Below are 26,473 nucleotides of genomic sequence, written 5' to 3' on the forward strand. Positions count from 1 at the left end.
TTGATCTCACAGTTTATGGGTTCAAGCCCAGTGTCAGGCTCTGTGCTGTCAGCTTGGAGCCAGCTTTGGATTTTGTCTTTCTCTGCCCTTCCCCACTACCTCTCTCTCTCAAAATAAACATTAAAATTTTTCTTTTAAAAAAGAAAAAAAAAAAAAAAAACGGAAAGCAAGAAGGGCACCTGGGTGGCTCAGTTGGCTGAGCATCTGACTTTGGCTCAGAGCCAAAAGTCTGACCTCACAGTTCGTGAGTTAGAGCCCTGCACTGGGCTCGCTGCTGTCAGCATAGAGCCTGCTTCAGATCCCGCCCCCCTCTCTGCCCTTCACCATGTGCTCTCTCTGTCTCTCTTAAGCAGGGATGGCCTCACCTACCGTCACATTACCAATGATTGCCTCCAGAGGCCTTTGTGCTTCCCATACCCACAACTCTGGGCTCTGCAGGGTTAGAAGCCTTGATCTGTAAGGAGAACACACTTTTCACCAAGACAGAGCAAGTTTCCTACTTAATTGCAAGCTCCAGGTACACCGTGGGCATTGTGCTCCTTGCGTCCAGGGACCAGCAGGGCAGACGAGGAGTCGCTCTTTTTCAGGGGTACTTGATGCACGAGGAGGATGCAGTGCTGCTTACACAACAGGGTGGGGAGGAAGGAATGGATTCAGGTGATCCACTTAGGGGCTTCTTGCAACCTTCTTACCCAGTTGTGAAGGTACATGCACAGATACAGCAACTTGGTCTGAGGGCACGGGAACCATGGCTCAGACCCCTCAGCAAGGAGGTGAGCCATCAAAGCCAGCAGAGGTGGCAGAGGCCCCAGAATAGCTCACAGGTGAGAGAAAACAACAGCATCAGGAGGGACCAGTTGGTCCCAGCGAACTCTGTTTCCTCAGTCTCTCCTTGGACAGACCTAACGCTGGGAAAATGGAACTCAGCAGTGGTGGGATGGACTGTGGGCACAGAGTGAGGCCACCCAACCTTCTCCAGGGAAGGACTTGTCGCTCAGCAGCAGGGAGTGGTCAGCTGACTGCCCCCAGTTGCCGGAGTTTGTGGAGTTGGTCTCAGTTAAAGAGAGCAGATTCACTTGGGATGCTCCCCTTCCCAGGGCAACAGGCCCCTGGTGACGGAGCTCCTCGGGGATGTGGAGACCTGACCATCTTGGCCCCACAGGAGACACTCGCGAGCAGCACTTCCTTCCGAGCTTCCTACTGGTGTGGCCAGGGTCTCACCAGCCTCGGTCCAGCCTGACTTCTTCCTCCGACCCACCCCTTCCCATTCATCTTCCCGTCACCCCACAGATGCTGATCCTCAATAAACACCTTGCACTCTAAACTGCATCTCAGGATCCACTTCCAGAGCACCCAACTTAGCGCACAGCCTAACGTCCTGTGTTAGGAATATTTGGGTTGTGAGTAACAAACACAACTGGAACCAGATGAAGCAAGCATGAGAATTTATTAGAAGGGTATTTGGGATATCTCACAGAAGAATGCAACAACCAAGGCATGAAAAGGGCAGATGTGAGTCTGGACATTAGGACAAGAACCAGGTCCCGGAATAAGCTTCCAGGCTTCACTCTTCTCCCTCACTGCAGACTATGCTTCCCTATGTGGTGGAAAGCAGCCACCGTGAGCACCCACGTTCACAGATTACAACCTCAGTTGCTAAAACCGTATAGACAAACAAGATAGTCCCAGGTTTCCAGAAGCTTTCTAATGGAAAAGACAAGACATGCGATGATTGTATTACCACAGTGACAAACACATGTGCGGTTCATAAAGGATGGCCAAGCATTAATAAGGAACATGGGCATTTCAGTGACGGGAGACTTGTGAAATTGTAGAAATACGAAGGAACTGCAAGTAGTTCAAGGAGGCCAAAAAGTACTGTGCAGGAGGAAAGATATTCAGAAATGATGGATAGGCCGGATTTATACAGAAGTCCTCATTAAGTCCACAATTAGCTACCTGCTGTTTCAACACAGAAGTGTATAATCAGAATTGCGCCTTAAAATACTATGTGTAGTGTGGAAAATGGACTAAAAAAAGAATGAAGGCAAGGTGCAAGAAATTATACATACAGCTACAAGGGTCATGGTTGGGTTAGCACATCAGCATAGGCCAGACTAGGTGCTGAACACCTAGCAGCTTGCTGGTACAGTATCTGTAGACTCATGAGCCCAGCAGAGCTGACAACCTGAGCATATACTGCTGGAATAAACGGCCAAATGAGGGAAGCCTCGGATGTAGATTCCAGATGCCCACTGATCTATATTCTTCTATTGGTACAGGTATTGCTGGATAAATTGGATATTCTTTGGGTTTATTTCACCTCAGGTTCTACAGGCGATGATCTTGAGATCAAAATACCCAGAACATTGGATCCATAGAGAGAATGGTGTCAGATTACAAAAGCCCACAAAGAAACACTGAATAGAAAGGCACTCCCCAAGACTCACAGACTTGATCTCCAAATGATCCATTACTTAGTAAAAGGAATACAGTAGGACTGTCCTTGGCAGAACTGTCTTCCAGGACAGTGGGGGAACCTGGGTGGTGAAAGAGGAGGGAGGGGATGCTCTCCCTATGCATTCTACCAACATCAGCTACTATGCTCCATGAAGCTGCAAGTAAATCCCTCTTAGCATCAAAACCAGCTTTCTTCTTGATGTGGGATTTGTGGTAGGGGAAATGGGGGGACTCGTGTTTTTTTGTGGTTTACCAAGGTAATTTAAAACGTGGACACTGAAAATATCTAATTTCAGAATCAAAGACCCCTTTTCAGAAAGAGAGTACCCAGTGAGTTCTACACAGCATACCTGGGTCTCCACGTAAGGTATTTTGATAAACAAGGCCTCTGTTGCCAGCGTTAGCACTCCCTATGACTGACACATGACCCCTAAGGAAAAAATCTGCTCTTCGGTATTCAACCAGTAGGCTAAAGCCAAAGTTCGGTTATCTAGAGAGTAAACTACTGGGTTTAACTCCTTAATAGTAAATGGAACAATCTAGAACTGAAGTGAGAAAAATTAGGTCATTTTTAGACAACAGACTCCAAACTCAATCCAAGAACTAATGAATCAATATCTGGGACTAGGGAAGAGAATCAGGAGAGATACAAATTTAAAAATGGGAGAATCTACAAAGTAAAACATAACCCTATAACTATTCATTTACAAATGAAGTTGATAAAATCACCTTCAGGTTTGAGGGAGAAAAGCAGGAAGTCCATATGTTTGAGCATGAATAAAAATTTGGGAAGTTAGATACTTTTAAAATTACCATCCATCGCTTCTCGGCCTTTTGGCTAAGATCAAGTGTAAAATTACCATCCTGGTGTAGTGGATTAGAAAATTACTCTCATTGAATTCCCAATTTTTCAACAATGATGTAAAATTGGTAATTACAGGGAAGAATACTGGTAAACTCAAAGGTGCAGACAAAGCAACTTGTGCATGAAAGAAGTCTTGATTTTCCCAAGTCTGGAATCAAAGTCAGGACTTTTCTGAATTTCACCATCATACAAAGAATACTATACACTTTGTCAAGGATCATTATAAAGATCACTGCAAAGTTCCACCTGAGCTAAGGGGTGGTTCATGCACTGTCAAAGCGAGCCCTACTTACAATGAAAGGTTCACAACAGGATCACCATGTGCACGGTGCAGCTGGTGAAGAGAGGCAAAGCACAGATACTTCAAATGATGAAGCAGTGAAAGGCCTACTTCCTAATACCTGTCCGGACATCACAGAAATGTGCAGGAAGGTAAAATAGGCTTCCTTGAATACATCAAAAATATATTTCTCAGCACAAAAAAATCTATACTTTACATTTTCTGAAAGTGACCCCTAAATAACTGGTTTCTCCCCCTAGCTTTTCCACAAAATATCTTATGAAACACTGAAAACAATAGCACACAGCATATTTCATCAGAGTAACTTAAATACAAGCTGTACTTGGGCACACAGCACTTGATGTACGTACACTGGATGCACAAAGGCACCACACTGAATGAGAACAACACCTGGACAGCACTACTGCCATTTAGCTCGAGTGCTGTGCGACACAATTCACACGCCTTTCTTTTGCTCACTCAGTACACAACGAGTCACTATTGCGTTTTGCGTTCCTGTCTTTGAATACTCGTTAACCAGGTATTAGGTAAATTGTTTGAGTCTGAGATTGCAGACTTTATATAATGTTGGCTTTCATAACGGAAGAGAAACATCAGCAACCACAGACCCGTTTATATGCCAACAAGCCATAAGGAAAAAAAGAGATGTGGTGTTATTAAGCTGCGTACTTAACAGTAAGACATGTTATACCAATTGCCATTTCAATAGTATCATTAAAACAGAAAAACCAGCGGCATGTGATTATGTCCTGACATCAGAGGCACTACTACAAGGTATGTGCATTTCATGCTCACAATTACATCATATGTGATTCCAAAACATGAGACACACTGTGTGACACAGGAAAATAAACCATAAATACCACTGAGAAATGTCTTATCTAGATGTTTCAATGACTCAATTTATTCACATATTTTTAAAACTTCATACTTCAGAATGAACATGTCAATCATCAGTATGGGGTTTCTAATAACCACGTCTATAAAAAAATGTATGGCTTCCCTTTATAGCCTTATTTCTAGGGGCACGTTTCCCATTTCTTTCAATCATTAGGCTTACCCACAATGTAAATCCCCCCCACCCAAAAAAATATGGTTGGATTACCTGCTGAAGAGTGTCCCATATTTAGTATTTTCACAGAGCTTCATTCCTGAGAGTATTCTAATGCACAATGAGCTGTGATTTCTTGATGGAAATATTACCTCACTTGCCGCATTCATGGGATTTTTCTTCATTTGCTGGATTAGGGTTTACCCCAGTGGGCATATTTCCAACAGCTAATGAGATGTGGCCTCTGCAAAGCTTTCTGATGTTCACAGTACTCATCTTTGCTATTAATTTCCTACTGTATGCTTGCCAAGCTTTTAAAATCCACTGCATCTCATAGGCTCATTCTACTCCATGAGTTCCTATATAAGCATGTTAATCAGCTGAAAACTTTCCCTACATAACCTCACTTAGAGTTCCTACCCTAAAAGATTACTCAGACCTACAATGTGATGTGACTATTTATTTGAAAGGTTTACCATAACTGCATTTTCTGAAGTACAAAGAGGTAAGGTCTCTGTCAAAGACTAATATTAACTCCAATCCTAGGATTTCTTTGCTGTATGAGTTCTCTGGTGATTAATGAGCTGTGACTTTTGGGAGAAGGCTTTCCCACATTCATGGCATTGGTAAGGTTTCTCTCCTGTATGAATTCTCTGGTGGTTAACAAGCTGTGACTTCTGAGAGAAGGCCTTCCTACATTCGCTGCATCCGTAGGGCTTCTCCCCAGTGTGTGTCCTCTGGTGCGGTATGAGGTGTGATTTCCGAGAGAAGGCTTTTCCACATTCGCTGCATTCAAAGGGTTTCTCTCCTGTATGTGTTCTCTGATGATTGATGAGACTTGACTTCTCCCTAAAGGCTTTCCCACATTCGCTGCATTCATAAGGTTTTTCTCCTGTATGAGTTCTCTGATGTCTAATTAGCTCAGATTTCTCAAAGAAAGCTTTCCTGCAAAGACTGCATTCGTAGGGTTTCTCTCCTGTGTGGATTCTCTGGTGAGTATTGAGCTGTGACTTCTGGGAGAAGGCTTTTTCACAATCCCTGCACCCGTATGGTTTCTCTCCTGTATGAGTTCTCTGGTGAGTTGCGAGACTGGACTTCTCACCAAAAGCTTTCCCACATTCAGTGCATTCATAGGGCTTCTCTCCTGTATGAGTTCTCTGATGTGATATGAGATGGGACTTCTGACAAAAGGCCTTCCCACACTCACTGCACACATAAGGCTTTTCTCCTGTGTGAATTCTCTGATGATTAGTAAGGCTTAATTTTTCACTGAAAGCCTTCCCGCACTCACTGCATTCATAGGGCTTTTCTCCTGTGTGAGTTCTCTGATGTCTAACAAGCTGAGATTTCCTGCTGAAGGCTTTCCCACATTTACTGCATACAAAGGGTTTCTCTCCTGTGTGTGTCATCTGATGGGATATGAGATGTGACTTCTGGGAGAAGGCTTTCCCACACTGAATGCACCCATGAGGCTTCTCTCCTGTATGAGTCCTCTGATGGTTAATGAGACTTGACCTCTCTCTGAATGCTTTACGACATTCACTGCATTCATAGGGCTTCTCTCCAGTATGAATTGTCTGATGTCTAATGAGCTCTGATTTCTCAAAGAAGGCTTTTCTACAATCACTACACCCATAGGGTTTTGTTCCTGTGTGAGTCCGGTGATGTGTAACGAGTTGTGATTTCCTGCTGAAGGCCTTCCCACATTCTCTGCATTCAAAAGGTTTCTCTCCTGTATGAATTCTCTGATGATTAATAAGATTTGACTTCTCACTAAAGGCCCTTCCACATTCGTTGCACCCGTAGGGTTTCTCACCTGTGTGTGTCCTCCAGTGCGATATGAGATGGGACTTCCGGGAGAAGGCTTTCCCGCATTCACCACATTCATATGGTTTCTCTCCTGTGTGTGTCCTCTGATGGGATGTGAGCTGTGACTTCTGGGAGAAGGCTTTCCCACACTGGCTACAATTGTAAGGTTTCTCTCCTGTGTGAGTCCTGTGATGTGTAACAAACTGTGACTTCTGGGGAAAGGTTTTGCCACACTTACCACAGCCATAGGCTATCTCCCTTATGTGTCTGGTCTGATGTTTAATGAGACTTGATCTCTTAGTGAAGCGTTTCCTACATTCACTGCATTCATAGAGTTTCTCCCCTAGACGAGTTCTGTGAAATATGATAATCTGTGACTTCTTAGAACTAATTTTATCATATTTATCATATTCATAGTATTTTAACCAAGCATCAGTTTCTTCAGGCTTGGTATCGAGAAACAACTTATCAAATACACTGAAACCATCCGATTCTGTCTTTCCATAATCTGCCTTTGGAATTAGTAAATCTAAATGATGTTTTAAAAATAATCCATCTACATTATCTTCACTGTTTGATTTCCTTAAAGGAACAAAGTTCATGCTCAGATTGAGTTTTTTTCCAAATGCATCACATTCGTGATCCTGTTTCAGATTTCTAAGCTTCTCCTGGTCATCCTGGCGCCACGTCATGTGACCATTTCCTTGCAAGTCTTGTTCTACAAAGAAATAAAAACCTGTGAATGTTTCTGTGGTTGTCTTTCCTAAATGAAAAACCAGCAATGCTATGTAAGGGGATGAATGCTGGGGAAGGCCGTTTCCCAGTCCCAGGTAGAAGGTCTATCCTCTAGGTACTGGGGAAAAAAAGAAAATAAAATGCTATAAATAGGAATGACATACAGGCAGTATATTATGTCACCTGTGATTGTGGTCAAATATAAGTTTATAAAAAGTAAGAGAATGTAAAAAATATATCAAGAGCAACGAGGAACAAAGAAAGGAGGTTGGAAGAAGCACTGATCCAATATTGTGAGGAAATGATTTCCTCAACACCTACTGAGTACACACTGTGCCCCACCCAGGTGGAGCACGAATCGCAAGAGACAGGAAACAAGCCCCTGACCTTGTGCAACTTAATTGTAATGGAAAAGAAAACAAATAGAGAAAATTAACAGGTTGACAGAGTAACTACTAAAGCCATTAGAAGCTTAGAGAATGAGAAATCATATTTGTCCCTTTTCCCATTTTAAAATTTTCTGAACGTTTTAAACTTACCAGAAACATTTTCAGCATTATCACCAAGAGAGCCACTTCGTGGACCACACCATTTTTCATCTAACGTGTTTAGGCACAAAACCTCACAATCTATGTGTTCTTTCACTGAAAATATCTTAAGATACAAGTTCCCATTCTTCAAATATTCTCAATTTGCCCTTTATTATATAGCTCTTTTGTCATTATTCTCACAACATAACCACTTAGGCCACTGTTATAAGTGTTCTTCAAAAGGCTTATTTTTCACTAATAATCAACACTTGGAATTTTTCCTGAGCTCTTACCCACAGGTATGAAAGCCAACCAGTAATGTGAAAAACTTTTTAAAGACTTAAATGTCAATCAAGGGTAATAAATTTGCAGAAAACCCACAACTTACTGTTGGCCATATCCATTCAGGAGGTAGAGTCAACAAGATTTGCTGATGGATTTGACATGTAAGGAATAAGGGAAAGCAAGGAATCAAGAATGAACCCTAAGACTGGGGTTTGAGCAATTCAGTGGATTATGGTGTTCATTACTGAGTTGAGAAGAATGAAGGAAAATGAAGTCTGGGGGTTAAAATCAAAAGTCTACTACAGAAATATTAGCTTTGAGATGTACCTTACAAGTTTGAATGAAGTGGTAACAGGAAACGTGAGAACAGAAAATGAGTACTTACAAATTAAACTTGTAATTTTGTTCCTTTAACTGTTACATTGTTAAACTAAATACACATTTGGAAATTGTATCTAACTTCTTCCAACTTTAATTTTTCCCCATTAGAAAAATGGGTTTGCTTCATGTCTGACCATTTGTAGTATATCCCAGATACCCCAACTCTCCCCACCACTTTTTTCTGCTGTAGCTTGTTTATTTTTAAGTACTTTATTTTTTATTTTAGAGAGAAAGAAAGCATGAGTGAGGAAGAGGGGCAGAAGGAGAAAGAGAGAGAATCACAAGCAGGCTCCACGTAGGGCTCAATCCCATGACTCCGGGATCATGACCTGAGCTGAAATCAAGAATCAGATGCTCAACCGACTGAGCAACCCAGGTGTTCCTCTCTGCTGTAATTTAATCCATCTTAATATCTCCGTAAAATAGCCTTCCAACTGGTTTCCCTGCTTCCCGTTAATTTTCTACTCTGCAGTCAGGTTAAGCTTTTTAAAATACAAATCAGATAATTTTATTATAATTTAAAACTGTTTGAATCAATTCAAACTCCTTCCTATTGCTTACAAGTTGATGTATGATCTAGTTTCCGCACACTCCCCAACCCCTATCTCCCTGAGGCAAGGCCTTTCTAAGTAACTAAGTCCCTTCCTGACTTAATACATTCATATTTATCATTCCTTTTTTTTAATATTTATTTTGAGAAAGAGAGAGTGCGAGCAGGGGAGGGGCAGAGAGAGAAAGAGAGAGAGAGAATGAACCCCAAGCAGGCTCTGCACTGTCAGAGCAGACTGACACAGAGCTCAAACTCACAAACCATGAGATCATGACCTGAGCTGAAATCAAGAGTCAGATGCTTAACCGACTGAGCCCCCCAGGCACCCCCATATTTGTCATTCCTTTAAGGAACACTTTCTCCTAATTCAGATAGCTTGTTCCTTTCAGTCTTCATGTCTAGAGTTGCCTTCTCCACATGACCCTGTTATGGATCAAATGTTTGTGTCATTCCCCAAAATTTATGTATTTCAGCTTTAACCTCCGGTGTGGTTGTATTTGGAAATGAGATTCCAAAGGAAGGAATAAAGGTTAAATGAGATCATAATGGCAGGGCCCTGATTCAAAAAGATCAGTATCCTTATCAGAAACACCAGAGTACTCCTTGGCCCCTAATCTACCCACATGCATGAATGAGGAAAGGCCATATGAGGGCAGAGCTACATTGCTACAAGCCAGCAAAACAGCTTTCATCAGAACCCAAATCACGCAGGCACCTTGATCTTGGGACTTCCAGCCTCCAAAACTGTGGGAGTAACTTCCTGAGCAGACTAACACTCTCTCTACCATATTATTATCTACCTTATTTCTATAAGAGCACTTTCAGGATCTCGGTTTTACCCTGGTTATTTGAAAACTTGTTCGCTTTTATCCTCCCGTGAGAAAGTAAGCACTGTGTAGACAAGGAATACCCACACCATCCAGCACAATACCCTAAAAATAATAAGAGAAATCAACACATATTCAATTTTCTATGAATTGCTAAAGTTGTTGTGCAGAAAAGAGTTGGCACCAGGCCTGAGAGTGCTATGCACACACGACTACTTGCAAGGTTGCTCTTGGCTAGCATTTGGGAACCTGGGTTTCCGGAGTGTTCCTACCATTCCCCAGCTGATAAAAGGAGCTCCCTGTGGTGGACTGTGTGCGAACCACGTGGCTTATGGTGAGTACCTGGTCTCCTGGGAGTCTGAAATGCTGGACTCCTAGCTGAAGTGCTAGGCAGAGGTGCCTCTGACCAGCTCCCAATAAAACCCTGGGTGCTGGGTCTTTAGTGACCTTTCCTGGGCAGAAATACCACACATACTACTGCATTTTCATTGCTGGGGGAGAAGCGAGCTCTGTGTCACCCTCATGGAGGGAGCAGCACAGGAAACCTGCACCTGGATTCCTCCAGACTCTGCTTGTGCCCGTTCCATGGTGATGCAGCTATGTGTCATTATGTCACTGTAATAAATCTTAGCCATTCCTACAACATCCGCAGTCCCGTTGAACCTCTGAGCATAGTGGTGTTCTTGGGGACCCTGAAGTGCGGGCCTTGTTAATTTTGACAACTAACTTTGCGCTACATTGCAGTGAAACATAAATGTTCACTATTTAAATGCAGAGTTAAAAAAATTGGATGCAAATGTCACTTCTTAAGTAAGTTCTATGCTTCTGTATGGTATTTTCCAGGTATTTTACTTTTTAATCACTTTAGTAGAAACTCAAGTGGTGGCTATCAATGAGAGAGGGGCACATAAAAAAAAAATCACAAGAGTTTCTCAAACTACAAATTCCAGTTCTAGAATACTACATTTTAAAATACGTATACACCACTCTACTGAATCAAATCCCCACGTGATCTAATGCACACCTGGCTAAAAACACCTGTATTAGAACAATGGGCTTGTGGAGAAGAATTTGCAGAATGAATCCTGTCTGACACAGAGCTGGGTATAAAACTATAAGCCTGTGTCTGTGCATGCACACAAAGCTCAGAGACCAACCAACTAAAGAATATTACCCAGCCTGTGATCAGGTCTGGAATGGGACTTCCGAAAAAAGTGAGACCAACTGAGCTGGACAGTCAAGGAACATTCCATGTGTATGAATGTGTATGTGAAAACAGAGTTTGTGTGGAAAGGATTAAGATAAAACACAGCACAATCAAATGGAGATGCAGAGAAGAGTAAGTATTTCGTCTGAAAACACTGAGAAATGTTCAAATGGAGTTGACCATGAATTTGAGGAAGAGGGTATAAACAGCAGGAGAGGCTGCACAGATTCACACAGTGGAGAGCCTGAAAGAAGAGGCTATAGGCTGTAGCAGACTCTTGTCAATGCCTCAGCTACATTCAGATGGCACCTGCACCCTGGGAAGACTGTGGGGCCCACCCCAGGCACCCATCTCTCTCTGCCCAAAATAATCCTTAAGCTGCAAGCGCATTCTTGGTCTGTGTGCAGGGATTCTGGGCATTCTGGAGAATTCACGAACGCCCCCAGAGCAACGCTCAAGCCCTGAGCACTGGGCATTAGCAGGTGACCGGCTTCCTGGTCCCTCGGGGGGGTCCAGGCAGCCGCCACAGGTGAGCACCCTTCCATCACAGGCACTGCCATTCCCTCCCCACCCCCATATCAACGCCCTTCCTCCCACCGCAGTGCCACTCAGATACGTATCTCAGGGGGTGATTTCGAGGGAGCCTGAACTTATAAAAGAAGGTTAGATTCTACACCTATCTAGAAATTTGGATAATTCAGTAAGTGAAGTAAATTCCAAATCCAATTATTTGGATAATTCAGATGTCCCTATGGGACATCATGAGCCTAGTTTTAAGTGTGCATTGAGGAGTTAAGTTAAAAAGATAACTTCCAAAGGGCAAAAAAACTTAAATAAGAGAGAGACCATTCAATGTACTCCGTGGTATCCAATCTACAGGAAAAGTACAACAGAACCTAATTTTAAAAAGGGAGAAAAAGGACCAATTGTTTGGGAGGAACAAGCAACTGTTCTCAGCTGTACAGAGGCTGAATGGAGTGCAGTGGGCCCACGGGGTACTTCTCTGGGCATCAGACACCCCACTGAGGCGAGAAAGAAACCTCCTAACTGTACAAGCAGACGTGTCTAACCGTAGGTGAGCAGAGAACAGAAGATTAAACATGTCAGAATATGAAAGAAGCCAAAGTTCCAGACTTGGCAGACAGGGAGTAGTTCATGGCCTAAACAAGCTGGAAGCAAAGAAGCCACACCTAAAGACACAAAGTGGCTCACATCAGGTGTTCTGAAACCCCACCACGGGGCCAGAGATTGTGAAAAGAGCTCTCTAAAGCACATTTCAGAGATGTCATCAACCCAGTGACCAACTGAGACTGAATTTCTGGCCGGTTCTCACACCCACCTGGGCAGTCTGCACTTGGAACTTCTCCATCTCCCACCCATGGCTCTTCTCCTTGCTCCAGCTTGAAGATGACATCAGGTTTCATAACTTCATACCCTGTTCAGGGGAAAACACAAAAGCCTTGACCCTGACTGCTTGGGCTTCAGGGCCACCGAAGAAACAGAAAGATTTGGCATCACACCGGCCCAGTGAAGTACCCATCTGTGTATGAACAGACTAAACAATTCTCAACAGCAGGGGTCTCCCTGGTGGCTGATGGTTCTAAGATTGTTCACTTCTGTAATCCAAATACAAAACCATTACATGCTTCAGAGGCTCCTGAGCCCATCAGCCTGGGTTCAAATCCAGGCCCTTTCAATGACTAGCTGTCAATCCTTGGGAAAGTGACTTAAAAGGAGCAGAACTGTACCTGCTATACAAAACTGCTCTGTAAGTAATTCAACACAGAAGAAGCAAGTGAAACATAGCCATTTCCTCGCATTAGGTGCCAACCCCCCATGAACGCGGTAAGTTTCAGAGGACGCATGAAGAAAATAAGCCTTCGTAATTGGAAGGCAGGTCCAGATGTTTTCCCTAGTGTCACAGTGCACGGAACTTTTAATCTCCTGAATTCAGGTTCAAAACCATTAAAAAATTCAGAACCCCCACAGCTCTCAGCAACTAAACAAGTAAGGTAATAGGCATAGTCTGAGGTCCTCCAGGAAGTTCTTCTTACCCAGCGAAACTAGGCTGCTGTAGTTCTCCAGCATGACATCCTTGTATAAGTCCTTCTGACTGGGGTCCAGGAGTTGCCACTCCTTCTGGGTGAAGTCCACAGATAAATCCTCAAATGAGAATGCCTCCTGTAAAAGCATAACCCTGGTCAATCTGAAGCAACTATCACTCTGAGAGATAGGAAAGAATTGGGAGTGTAAGCACATTTTTCTCATCACAGCAAGTTATGGAAAATGACCGTCCTTTGCACGGTATTTCTGCAATAAAACACGATGATGCACTCTTCCACCCTTCCATATATACGATACATTAGAAATGGAATTCGGGAGTTTAAATCTCAACAGGGGGCGTATGAATGGCTCAGCTGGTCGAGGGTGTGACTCTTGACTTCGGCTCAAGTCATGATCCCAGGGTTGTGAAATCAAATGTCAGGCTCCATGCTGAGCCTGGAGTCTGCTTAGGATTCTCTCTCCCTCTGTCCCTCTTCTGGTCACACACATACTCTTTCTCCACCCCCCCCCCCCAAAAAAAAATCAAATTAAAAAAATAAATAAATAAAAATTCAAAAATCTTCTGAACCACCAACAAAATATTTACTGAACCTCAAATCTGCCACCAGAGAGGTGGTACCCAAAAAAAGGTAATAACACAATACCCTAAAAAACTGCATAGTCTTGTAGAGGCTACAAATATATACGCCTATTCATACAATAAGCTGCTGTAGCTGAGGCACCACGTGGGTCAAAGCAAGGACAGCTTCAATTTCGGGGTCAACTCAGGCTCTCTGCAAGAGGTAAAGCCTGAGGTGAGTTTTAAGAAATTAGCAATGCTTTCCACAAAAAAAGGAGGTGCAAAGGCATTCTGAGAGCCAACAGCTCCAATGAAACCCCAAAACCAGGAGAGTTGAGGAGATACAAACAGTTCAGTTAGATAAGAACACAAGGTACAAAGTAGTAATTAGATTAAAAGGCCACATGGGGGGTGGGGGGGCAGACTGGTTAACAGAGATAGACACTTTCTCATTGTCAACAGCTAGCCATGATTCCATGAGATGAGAGAGATATAACCAAATCTAGGTTTTAGAAAGGTTTCTGGATTTAGGTCAAGATGGATTTCCATCTCGGAGTGCCCAGGTGGCTCAGTTTGTTGAGCATCCAACTTCGGCTCAGGTCACGATCCTGCAGTTTGTGGCTCAAGTCCCGTGTCAGGCTCTGTGCTGACAGCTCAGAGCCTGGAGCCCGCTTCAGATTGTGTCTCCCTCTCTCTCTGCCCCTCCTCTGCTCATGATCTCTCTCTCTCTCTCAAAAATAAACATTAAGAAAAAAAATTTTTAAAGAGATAGATTTCCATCCCAAAGTTACCTGAGATGATCAGAAAACATGCACTCTAAATAATCCATAATAGCATCAGAAAATAAGAAACCTGACTCTAAGCAGCACATCATACACTCTGAGAAGAGCTGGTGAACCTGAAGACAGTCAATAAAAGTACCCATTTTGAGCAACTGAGGAAAAAAAAAAAACAAAAACTTAAAAAAGAGCTCAGACACTCAGGGCTCAGGACACTGTCACCAAATGCATGTCAGAGGAGTTCCAGAAGGAAAAAAGCAAGAACATGGTGGAAAACAGAAATGATGGCCAAATGCTCCTCAAATGGGGCAAAAGGCATAAGTCAATAGGAAACTCAGTGATCCCCCAACTGGATGATAACATAAAGAAAGCCACCACCGAGCCTTTTGTAGTTCATAAGCGTGATAAGTGAGCGTTCACGCCACTGTGTGACATGTGCCACCCTTAAACCTTGTTACGACGTCGGCACATTACGTGTCTGACGTGAAAAAAAGAAAGCCACCACGAAACACATCATAATCAAACTGCTACAGAATACAGACAAGGAAACAGTCACCTCACTTACAGAGAACAGCAATTGAAATGACTGTAAATTTCCTATTAAAAAGCAGAGGCCAGAAAAGGAAAACACTTTAAAAGTGCTGAAAAGAAAAACCTGTTAACCGAGGATTTTGTAACCAGCTTATTCACCAGGAATAACTGTGACGTGAGGGCATTTTCTGTTATGAAGAAAAACTAAGAGAATCCAGGGCAGCAGAGCTGCTGGCAAAGGGCTGACAGATGAGAGGCCTTCTGAAGGAAGCAGTACCAGCAGGCAACTCCAGGCTCAAGAATTAAGAACAGGGATGGCAAATATCCATGCAAATACAACACAATCTTCTCCTCTTACGTTCTTTGCTGTTCTTTGTCTTCCTTCCTCCCTCCCTTCCTTTCTTTACTGTTCACTTATTTTTAAGAGAGAGAGACAGAGACAGAGCATGAGTGGGGGAGGGGAAGACAGAGAGGGAGACACAGAATCCGAAGCAGGCTCCAGCCTCTGAGCTGTCAGCACAGAGCCCGACGTGGGGCTCGAACCCACGAACTGTGAGATCATGACCTGAGCTTGTGTCGGGACGCTTAACTGACTGAGCTACTCAGATGCTCCTTTTTTTTTTTTTTTAATGTTGATTTATTTATTTTGAGAGAGAGCTCACGCACAAGAGTGGGGTAGGGGCAGAGAGAGAATTTCAAGCAGGCTCCACACTTGACCCATGAACCATGAGATCACGACCTGAGCCAAAGTCAAGAGTCAGACACTTAACCAACTAAACCACCCAAGTGCCCCTCCTCTTCGTTCCTTGAAGTATGTTTGACCGCTGGATGCAAAAATCGTAGTATTGTAGTATCTTCTGATGGATTTTCAATATGCAAAGGTGTAACATAAACACAGCAGACAGAGCGTCACAACACCTAGACAATGTAAGGTTTCCACATTCCTATCCAAGTAACAAGATATAAAACTGTTGCACTTCAAACTACACAACTGAAAAATGAAAAGGCAAGCCACAATCAGGAAAAAATTATTTGCAAATCCTACTTACGTTGAAAAAAAAAACTCGACTCAGAACTTATAAGAAAAACCTCTTAGAACTCAATAAAAAAACTAAATTAAAATTTTAAGAAAAGTTAAAAAGTAGGTAGGGGCACCTGGCTGGCTCAGGTGACTCTTGATCTCGGGGTTAGCGGTTCAAGTCCTGCATGGACGTAGAGCTTACTTTAAAAAGATATTAAAAAATAGGGGCACCTGGGTGGCTCAGTTGGTTGGGCATCCAACTTCGGCTCGGATCATGATCTCACGGTTCCTGGGTTGTAGCCCCACGTCGGGCTCTTTGCTGACAGCTTGGAGACTAGAGCCTGCTTTGGATTCTGTGTCTCCCTCTCTCTCTGCCCCTCCCCTTCTCGTGCTCTGTCTCTCTCTCTCTCAAAAATAAATGAGCATTAAAAACATTAAAAAAAATATTAAAAAATAAAAATTAAAATTAAAAGTAGGTAGAATATTTTAATATATTTTATCAAAGAAGATACAGGAACGGCTAATAAGCACATGAGCACATGAAACAATGACCAACATCATTAGTTATGAAGGAAATTAAAACCATAATGAAACACCACTTCACACTCGCCATAATGATAAAAAGACAGATGATAAGTATTGGAAAGGATGTGGAGAAACTGGAACTCAACACTGCTAGAAATACAAAGTGGTCTGACACGATGGACTGTGGCAGTTTCTTAAAAAGTAAATATAATTTGACCATACAACCCAGCAATTACACTCTTAGGTATATACTCCAGAGAAATGAAAACGTGTTCATGTAAAACTTGTACATGGCTGCTCCTGTGAGCAGCACTTATAACCACTGCGAGGGGTAAATAATCCACATGCCCAGCAAGTAGTAAAGAGACAAAGAGAGGTATATCCATTTAATGGAACACTAGTCCACAATAAAAAGAATGAATTTCTGACATATGCTAAAATGTTGACGGACTTCAAAAACCTATGCTAATGCAAAGAAGCTAGACACAAAAGAATACACATTATATAAATCCACTGATATGAAATGTCCAAAAAGAAACCCTATATAGAGAGGAAGCAAATTGGTGGTTTCCTTAGCTATGGATGGAAATAGGAATTGACTGCAAAATGACAAAATTCTCCTGGGATGAAACAAACCCTCTAAAACTGGAGGGTAAGGACAGTAACACAACATAAAATTACCAAAAAATCACCCCAGTATATACTTAAATTGGGTAGATCCTACTGAGGTCATAGTTCAAAAAAGCTGTTAAAAAAGATAACAAAATTAGTAAATTTATGTTAATGTATTTGACAACTTAGATGAAACAGATATTCAAACAGTGCACTCAAAAATTACACAATATGAAATAAAAATCTGTATTAGTTGAATGTTAAAAAGACTGACCCCATCCCCCAAAACCTTCCTTCAAAGAAACCTCCAAATCTATGAGGCTTCAGAGGTGAATTCTTGCAACCATTTAAGGAATAAATACAGTGACTTCACAGAAATTCCTCCAGAGACCAGAGCAAGAGTGTAGACTTCTCAACTGACTGTATAAGGCCAGCAGACCAAACCAAAGAAGAACACAAAAGGAGCGAACATCACAGGGAAATTAATAGAAACAAAATTCCTAACAAAAAGCCATATATAAACAAAGCATAATGTGAGTTGACCAAATAAGGTTTCCTTCAGCAGTGCAAGACAGGGTTAGCATTCAGAAATCCATAAAAATTAACAGAATACGGGAAAAAAAACCATTATTTCAACAGACGTGGAAAAGGCATATAATAAAAATCTGTTCATTGTGAAATACTGTCAAACAAACTAAGAATCGAACAAACCTAATAATCATAACCTACCAATATCTACAGCTAACATCACACTTAACGGCAAAATAAGGAGTATTTGCTCCCTGAGGACTGGAATAGCATTAGCTAAAAGAATGTTTTGTGATGACTTAAATGTCCTCTATCTGCACCATCCAACAAGGTAGCTGTTAGCCACAAACATCTACTGAATACTTCAAAGGTGACTAGGAAAGGACTTCTTAGTTTTACTTATTTTTAACCAACTTATATTTATTTTTATTTATTTTTAATGTGTGTTTAAGACAGAGGATCTAAAGTGAAGAGGGCTCTGTACCGACAGCAGACAGCCCGACATGGGGCTCGAACTCAAGAACGATGAGATCATGACCTGAGCCGAAGTCAAACACTTAACCGACTGAGCCACCAAGGCACCCCTCAGCTTTTTATTTTTTCAGAGACAGAGCACTCAAGAGTGTGTGTGCAAGGGGGGTAGGAGCAGAGGGAGAGAGAATGTTAAGCAGTCCCCATGCCCAGCCCAGAACCCAACTACGCAGGGCTCGATCTCACCACTCTGAGATTATGACCTGAGCCAAAATCAGGAGTCAGACGCTTGACTAAGGCACCCAAGAGCCCCTATTTTTAACTAATTTAAACTTAGACAGCACAGGCAGCTAATGGCAAACGGCTGTATAATTTGTCTGGCCTCTGTGTCAGATTCCTGGGACAGAGCCTTGCTCTTCCCCAGTGACAGAAATGCTTTTATTATTCATGGGGCCCCCTCCTGAGTTTATGCTTCTCACAAAAAAGGTGACTCACAGTGGGCTCCTAGTCTTCCGGATGGACACTGGCTGGAAAGATCAACCATCTGATTAAACAGTTGAAGCTTTGAGTCAGGTGGTATCAGCACAACCTCCAGGAAGGGGAGAAGGCTGAGCTCAATCATACAGCCACTGATTCAATCAACCTACATGACCATACCTACGTGATAAAAACTCCATAAAAATTCTGGACATTGGAACGTGAGGTTAGCTTCCTAGGTGGTGAACACAAAAACGTGCCAGAAACGTGATGTGCCCTGATTCCACAGGGAGAGGGCACAGAAGCTCTGCATCCACAACCCTCCCAGACCCCATCCTACGTGTCTCTTCATTTGGCTGGTTCCAGTTTGTGTTGTTGATAAGAAAACTGTAATTGTAAGTATAACACTTCCCTAAGTTCTGTGACTTGTTCCAGCAAACATGAAGGGGTCATGGGACCCCCCCCAATTTGTAGCCAGTTGGTCACAAGTACAGGTGGCTCGGGAGACTTATAGCTGGCAACTGAAATGAGAGCAGTCTTGTTGGGTGTCCTTAACCCGCAGTCTGTACTAACTCCAGATGGTGCCAGAAACGAATGCTGGAATGCACCAGACAGAAAGCAGTGCCCGCCGAGAGCAGGGAGGCAATGACACTTCGAACCCACATTGTCCAGGAGGTCCTGGCCAGTACAATAAAATGCAAGGAAAAAGTACAAATACTGAAAAGAAGATGTAACACTGTCGTGCATAGTATGACCGCTATGTAGGATTTTAAGAAATCCTACAAACAATGATATTTAGTTAACTGTGGATATTCTTTGACACCACACCAAAACTAATCAACTTATAGTCTCTTAAAAATGAGCTACAACAGGGGCGCCTGAGTGGCTCAGTGGCTTAAGCATCTGACTCAGGCTCGGGTCATGATCTCACGGTTCATGAGTCCGAGCCCCGCACCGAACTCTGTGCTGACAGCTCGGAGCCTGGAGCCTGCTTCGGATTCCGTGTCTCCCTCTATCTCTGCCCCTCCCCCACTCATGCTCTCGTCTCTCATAAATGAATAAATGTAAAAAAATTTTAAAAAAAAAGATGAGCTGCAGTGTACAACCTCCACCTTTATCAATTAATGAGCTTCTCATATTGTTACATTAAAATCTAACGTTTTATCTTGATCTTTCAGTGGATAATTTTCCCATTAAAGATTTTATAACATCAAGCATTAGTCATGTGGAAAATATTGGTTTTATGAGTTAAAGTCTTCTCACAAAAAAACAGCTTTACCAGTTAATTCTGTAGACATTTAATGAAGAAATAATTCCTGTTTTACCAAACAATTACCAAACACAGAAGCAAGAACACAACCCTATACTTTGATACAAGCATCACCTTGATAACAAAACTCAGTAAGGATACTGCAAGAAAGGAAAAGCAAAGGCCAGTTTACACATGAACATTGATGTGAAAATCCTAAATGACAACCATACTGAGCAATATGTAAAGAAGAAAATATAGCAAGACTGAGCTGGAGGGGCCCCTGGGTGGCTCAGTCGGTTGAGTGTCCAGCTCTTCATTTCGGCTCAGATCGTGATCTCACACTTGTGAGGGTGGAGCCCGCTGAGGATTCTCTCTGCCCCTCTCCTGCTCACCCTCTCTCTCAAAATAAATAAATAAACTTAAAAAAAAAAAAAATTTAAGGCTAAGTCAGAGTTACTCCTGGGTAGATAATCAGTCTCTCCTCAGTCCCGGGGCAGGCAGCATTTCCTGCCTGTGGGTCCTATCCCTGTGCTTTAAGAAAATCACCTTTTTGCACTGGGAGAAAGAAAAAAAAGGACTAAGTTGGAGTTTATCCGAGAAATTCAAAATTCAAGTTGCATTTAACATTAAAAGGAATATATATATTCACTACTTTAACAGATTAAGAAAAGATATGTAATCACTTCAATAGATGCAGATAAAGAATATTTGCAAATTAAAAGAATGTCCACAAGAACTACAAACAACAGAAAAAAACTGAACAAAATTGCTAAAACGCTCGTTTAAATTTTCATATAGAAGGACTGGATTTCATAAGGAAGGAATACAAAAATATGAAAAAGAACAAGCAGACGAGAAAAGAGTAAAACATACCAAAAACTGAAAAGTAATCAACATTTGTTACAAAAAGTCTTAGCAGGGGCGCCTGGCTGGCTTAGTAGGAGGACTGTCCGACTCCTGATCTAAGAGGGTCGTTGACTTCAGGCCCCACATTCGGTATATAGCTTACTTAAAAAAAAAAAAAAAAAAAAAAAAAAAAAAAGTCCTGGGGCACCTGGGTGGCTCAGTCGGTTGAGCATCCGGCTTCAGCTCAGGTCATGGTCTCATGGTTTGTGAGTTTGAGACCCACATCGGGCTCTGTGCTGACAGTTCAGAGACTGGAGCCTGTTTCAGATTCTGCATCTCCCTCTCTCTCTGCTCCTCCCCCACTAGTGCTCTGTCTCTCTCTCTCTCTCTCTCTCAAAAATAAATAAATATTTTAAAAAATTAAATTAAAAAAAAAGTCCTGGCAAACTAGAAATTTACAATTTATTTTTACTAAGAAAAAAAATATTGCTGATATTTTTGTTAACATGGAAAATCTAATAAAATCTAAAGAAAATTATTAGAATTAATAAAAAGGTTTAAGGGAGCCTAAGTGGCTCAAGGGATTAAGAGTCCAACTCCTGATCTCCGCTCAGGTCATGATCTCACAGTTAGTGAGTTCAAGCCCCACATCAGGCTCTGTACTGACAGGTACAGAGGCTGTTTGGGATTCTCTACCTCCCTGTCTACCCGTTTCTCTCCCACTGGTACTGTCTCTTTTTCTCTCTCTCAAAATAAATAAATAAACTTTAAAAATAAACAAACAGGCTTAAGAAGTTCCTGAATGCAAAGTCAGTATGTAAAAACCTACTATATTTCCATGTTTTGGCAAGAAAATTTTTAAAATTTTATATACCATAAAATTTCAAATGCCACGTACTGTGGAAATGACTAATTACAGATCTGGCACAGAAAGTGTACAAGCTGATCCTTGACATATTTCATCATGGGATAGAGCAATAACTTCATTTAAGAAACAAAGAAGTGCTTAGAGGGGCGCCTGGGTGGCACAGTCGGTTAAGTGTCCGACTTCAGCCAGGTCACGATCTCGCGGTCCGTGAGTTCGAGCCCCGCGTCAGGCTCTGGGCCAATGGCTCAGAGCCTGGAGCCTGTTTCCGATTCTGTGTCTCCCTCTCTCTCTGCCCCTCCCCCGTTCATGCTCTGTCTGTCTCTCTCTGTCCAAAAAAAAAAAAAAAAAAAAAAAAAAAGTGCTTAGAAGCAGAGTATCATTCTGTGGCCCCTAATAAAAGTCCATCAAGGCAACAATCATGAAGCTGCTGACGTGACAAAACGGGCAAGCAGACAGGAGTCACCTCCTGGAATACATACCACCACCTCTGAAACACTCTTACCCAAAAAGTCACACCTAAGTCTGATCAAGCCTCCAAATCAAATCTGTAATGATGAAGATATGCTTTTATCTGCACTAATTCATGGCTACTAAGTACCTGAAATGTGGCTAGTGTGACTGAAGGGCTGGATTTAGTGGTTTTAAATTTAAACATTGTTGTGTGGCCAGTGGCTTGGGTACTAGCCAGCACAACTCTAAATCGGCCTATTTACAGGAAACACGGAACACGTTGGCACACTGTGGGGATGCAAGGAGCAAAACCCAGACAGTGGGAGATCCACAGAATAAATGCCCTGGCCTCTTCAATCAAGAATGGGGCTAGAAAAAAAAAGAGCCAACAGGTTAAGAAGACTTACGAGACAGATGAACCAATTACACTGTATGAACTTTCCTGGATTCTGATGCAAACAAACTGCAAGTGACTTGTAAATTTACGAGACAACTAGAAATGTGACCACCGACTGGATTTGGTGATACTGAGAAGCTGCCTTAACTGGAGAGAAGATTCCAACTGCACTGAATCTCACAAACAAAATGTTGAAAGAAACAGACACGAATTAGTACATACTGCAGCAGACAACAGGAAACTGCAGTGTTTAGGGACGGGTACTTTGGAGTAAAGCCATAAAGAGCAAGGAAATGGTTACAGAGTCAGGGTCCTGGTTCCCTCTGTTAAGAGGGAGAAGTTGTGACTGGCAGAGGCACATGGAAGGCCTCACCTGGGCTGGAATGTTCTGTTCCTTGACCTGAATGGTGGGTTCATGGGTATTCGTTCAGTTGATAATAATTCATTACTTTGTACTTTTACATTTTATGTACTTTTCTGTGTGTGAATTCTGCTCCGCATTTAAAGAGAGAAATTATGATTACTAAGTTCTGTTCTGGCATTTTCTCCCTGGGTCACACTCCAGAAAACTATAAAAAATTACCATAAGACCCATGTATTTACTATATTTCTCTGAGGACATCACTCACACGGTATTATTTGTTCAAAACTTCATCAAAGAATGAAAAATATTTACTCTCTATGAAGAATTAGTTTACGTTTTTCTAGGATAGTGCAACTCGTAGAAATGTTCTAATTTCTTTATTAGAACTGCTAAAAATTTGAGAACCAAGTTTGTACCTCAAATTCATTAATTATGCAGGACACTATGGCTCATTAAAATTCAAATCTCAAGACCTTCTGAAAGCCCTATAGTTAAATAAAGTTGATCTTTGGACATCAGGGGTTTGAACTGTGCAGGTCCATTTATATGCAGATTTTTTCAATAAATACAGTATAGTACTATAAATGTATGTTCTCTTATGATTTTCTTAACATTTTCTCTTCTCTAGCTTTATCATACAATATAGTATATCAAACACATACAAAATACTGTACGTGTTAATCACCTGTTATCGGTAAGGCTTCTGGTCAACAGTAGGCTACCAGCAGTTAAGTTCTGGGGAGTCAAAAGTTACACATGGATTTTCCACTGTGCAGGGAGCTGCCATCCCTGATGCCCACGTTATTCTAACTGCTCCAGTTTTGTCCCAACCTGGATCTTCAACTCCAAGGTTATCTTCCTCTGATTTATGAACTACTTACACTTTTCTTTTTCACTGGAAGACTTACATACCTCTTCTAATCCCCTGGAAAATAATGAAGAAGAAACAATCAACCAACCTGTAACATGGTCATTTTCTGTTGCCTAGGCCAGATGAGTTGCACATCTGAGACCTGCTCCACGCTGAGCCTCTTCCGTTTCTGTCCCAAAGCTCCACTGTAAGGCGGTGGCTGGGTCTTTCACACTGACAAGTTCCTGGTTCCAGGAGCTCCTTTCTTATATCACATGAGCAGGCTCATTTGTGGGTAACCAGGATCTGTGAACATAGGAATAAAGCACTTTATTGGTATATTCATACTGCACCTAAAATCTTTTCTCCTCTTGCTAGGAACCAGGATTTCAAGTAGTCTTCATGTCTGTGGGGAATAAGCTTAGGAACTCCCTGAGCCTGCACTGATGGGTTAACAAAGCATAAAGAATTACAAAGCCATAGGATGCTCACACCCAAGACTGGGTAAACAAGATTAGGCGAATAAGGATAGAGAAGGGGGGCTATCGCCCCCAGAATAGAGTAGGGTGGGGGCAAAGGCCCCCAGAACGGGGGATGGGGGAAGGCCCCCAATACAAAGGTACATGAGGTAAGCAAGATTAGGTATTCAAGGCTAAAGCACCCCCAATTCAGTACTATAGCAGAAAGCTGCTTTCATAGGAAGGAAGGACCAAATTAGGTAAATAGGGCTAGAGCACTGCAGGTGAAGCTGCCCAGAGGCGAGCTAATTAACAAAAGAAAGGTGCCTTGTTAACACTGAGGTTACTTGCTGTCTTATCCCCTAGGCTAGCGAAAATAAACAGACACAGCTCCTCATGTCTGCCATTAACACCTGCCCATCCACCTGTTGCCAACCTTTTGTTTTTTTATCAACCCAAACTCCTAAACCCGAGTATCTTCAAGAACCCCTTTCCCTCACGTCCATGAGTTAATGTCCACAGTTTCATTGTCTCTTTGTGCATGTCCATCACCATGTTTGTAAGCCTTCTGATCCTAATAAAAACGGAGCAAGGACCCTTAATCGGGGCTCTTGTCTTTTCACGAACATTAGCCATCCCTCCCATTTTAATCCTGCACCCGATTTCTTGCTGGCCAAGAAAGAAGTTTAGACTTAAGAGTCTACGTGGAATACTACGTGGCAATGAGAACGAATGAAATATAGCCTTTTGTAGCAACGTGGATGAAACTGGAAAGTGTTAGATGCTAAGGGAAATAAGTCATACAGAGAAAGACAGATACCATATGTTTTCACTCTTACGTGGATCCTGAGAAACTTAACAGAAGACCATGGGGGAGGGGAAAGAAAAAAGTTAGAGAGGGAGGGAGCCAAACCATAAAAAAAAGACTCTTAAAAACTGAGAACAATCTGAGGGTTGATGGGGGGTGGGAGGGAGGGGAGGGTGGGTGATGGGTACTGAGGAGGGCACCTGTTGGGATGAGCACTGAGTGTTGTATGGAAACCAATTTGACAATAAGTTTCATATTAAAAAAAAAAAAAGAGTCTACGACAACATCCAGCATGGAGCCCAACACGGGGCTTTAACTCACAACCCTGAGATCCAGACTTGAGCTGAGATCAAGAGTTGGGCACTTCACGTTAAAAAGAAATTTTTAAAAAAGGGGGAGAGGGGGGAAACTGGGTGGCTCAGTCAGTTGAGCATCCAACTTCAGCTCAGGTCATGATCTCGCAGTCCATGAGTTCGAGCCTCACGTTGGACTCTGTGCTGACAGCTCAGAGCCTAGAGCCTGCTTCAGATTCTGTGTCTCCTTCTCTCTCTGCTCCTCCCCCACTCACACTTGGTCTCTCTCTTAAAAATAAATAAACATTAAAAAAAATTTCAGCAAAGTGGCAGCATATAAAAATAATGCACAGAAATTAGTTCCATTCCTATACACCAACAACGAAGCAACAGAAAGAGAAATCAAGGAATGGATCCTATTTACAATTGCACCAAAAACCGTAAAATACCTACGAATAAATCTAACCAAAGCAGTGAAAAATCTACACACTGGAAACTACAGAAAGCTTATGAAAGAAATTGAAAAAGACACAAAAAAATGGAAAAATATTCCGTGCTCCTGGATAGGAAGAATATTGTTTAAATGTCAATACTACTCAAAGCAATCTACATATTCAATGCAATTCCTATCAAAATAACACCAGCATTCTTTACAGAGCTAGAGCAAACAATCCTAAAATTTGTATGGAACCAGAAAAGACCCCGAATAGCCAAAGCAACCTTGAAACAAGAAAACCACAGCAGAAGGCATCACAATCCCAGACTTCAAGCTGTATTACAACGCTGTCATCATCAAGACAGTATGGTACTGGCACAAGAGCAGACACTCAGATCAATGGAACAGAATAGAGAACCCAGAAATGGACCCACAAATGTATGGCCAACTAATCTTTGACAAAGCAGGAAAGAATATCCAATGGAATAAAGACAGCATCTTCAGCAAATGGTGTTGGGAAAACTGGACAGCGACATACAGAAGAATGAACCTGGACCACTTTCTTACACCATACCCAAAAATAAACTCAAAATGGATGAAAGACCTAAACATAAGACAGGAAACCATCAAAATCCTCAAGGAGAAATCAGGCAAAAGCTTCTTTGACCTTGGCCGCAACAACTTCTTACTCAACACATCTCCAGAGGCAAGGGAAACAAAAGCAAAAATGAACTATTGGGACCTCATCAAAATAAAAAGCATCTGCACAGCGAAGGAAATAATCAGCAAAACTAAAAGGCAACCAACAGAATGGAAAAGATATTTGCAAACGACATATCAGATAAAGGGTTAGTAACTAAAATCTATAAAGAACTTATCAAAC

General features: G+C 42.1%; 1 protein-coding gene and 1 non-coding gene across 5 annotated transcripts in view; one reads left to right on the forward strand and one right to left on the reverse strand.

The window, feature by feature from the left end:
* Window positions 1-1,428: 1,428 nt before the first annotated feature.
* The window catches only part of LOC122203085 (zinc finger protein 84), a 29,742-nt gene continuing 4,697 nt past the window's right edge, over window positions 1,429-26,473 (reverse strand). For all 4 annotated transcript variants that reach the window (XM_042909665.1, XM_042909664.1, XM_042909663.1 and 1 more), the window contains 4 exons: window positions 23,705-23,901; window positions 13,056-13,182; window positions 12,341-12,436; window positions 1,429-7,204 (listed from right to left, as the gene is read on the reverse strand). In XM_042909665.1, the coding sequence (XP_042765599.1) occupies window positions 5,220-7,204; window positions 12,341-12,436; window positions 13,056-13,182; window positions 23,705-23,719 (2,223 nt within the window). In that variant the 5' untranslated portion in view covers window positions 23,720-23,901 and the 3' untranslated portion in view covers window positions 1,429-5,219. The remainder of the gene's footprint in view (window positions 7,205-12,340; window positions 12,437-13,055; window positions 13,183-23,704; window positions 23,902-26,473) is intronic.
* LOC122204315 lies at window positions 14,784-14,887 on the forward strand. The gene has a single exon (XR_006195611.1). It is a non-coding gene; the product is annotated as a small nucleolar RNA U13 (small nucleolar RNA).

The sequence above is a fragment of the Panthera leo genome, chromosome D3, assembly GCF_018350215.1.
Source record: "Panthera leo isolate Ple1 chromosome D3, P.leo_Ple1_pat1.1, whole genome shotgun sequence".
NCBI lineage: Eukaryota > Metazoa > Chordata > Mammalia > Carnivora > Felidae > Panthera > Panthera leo.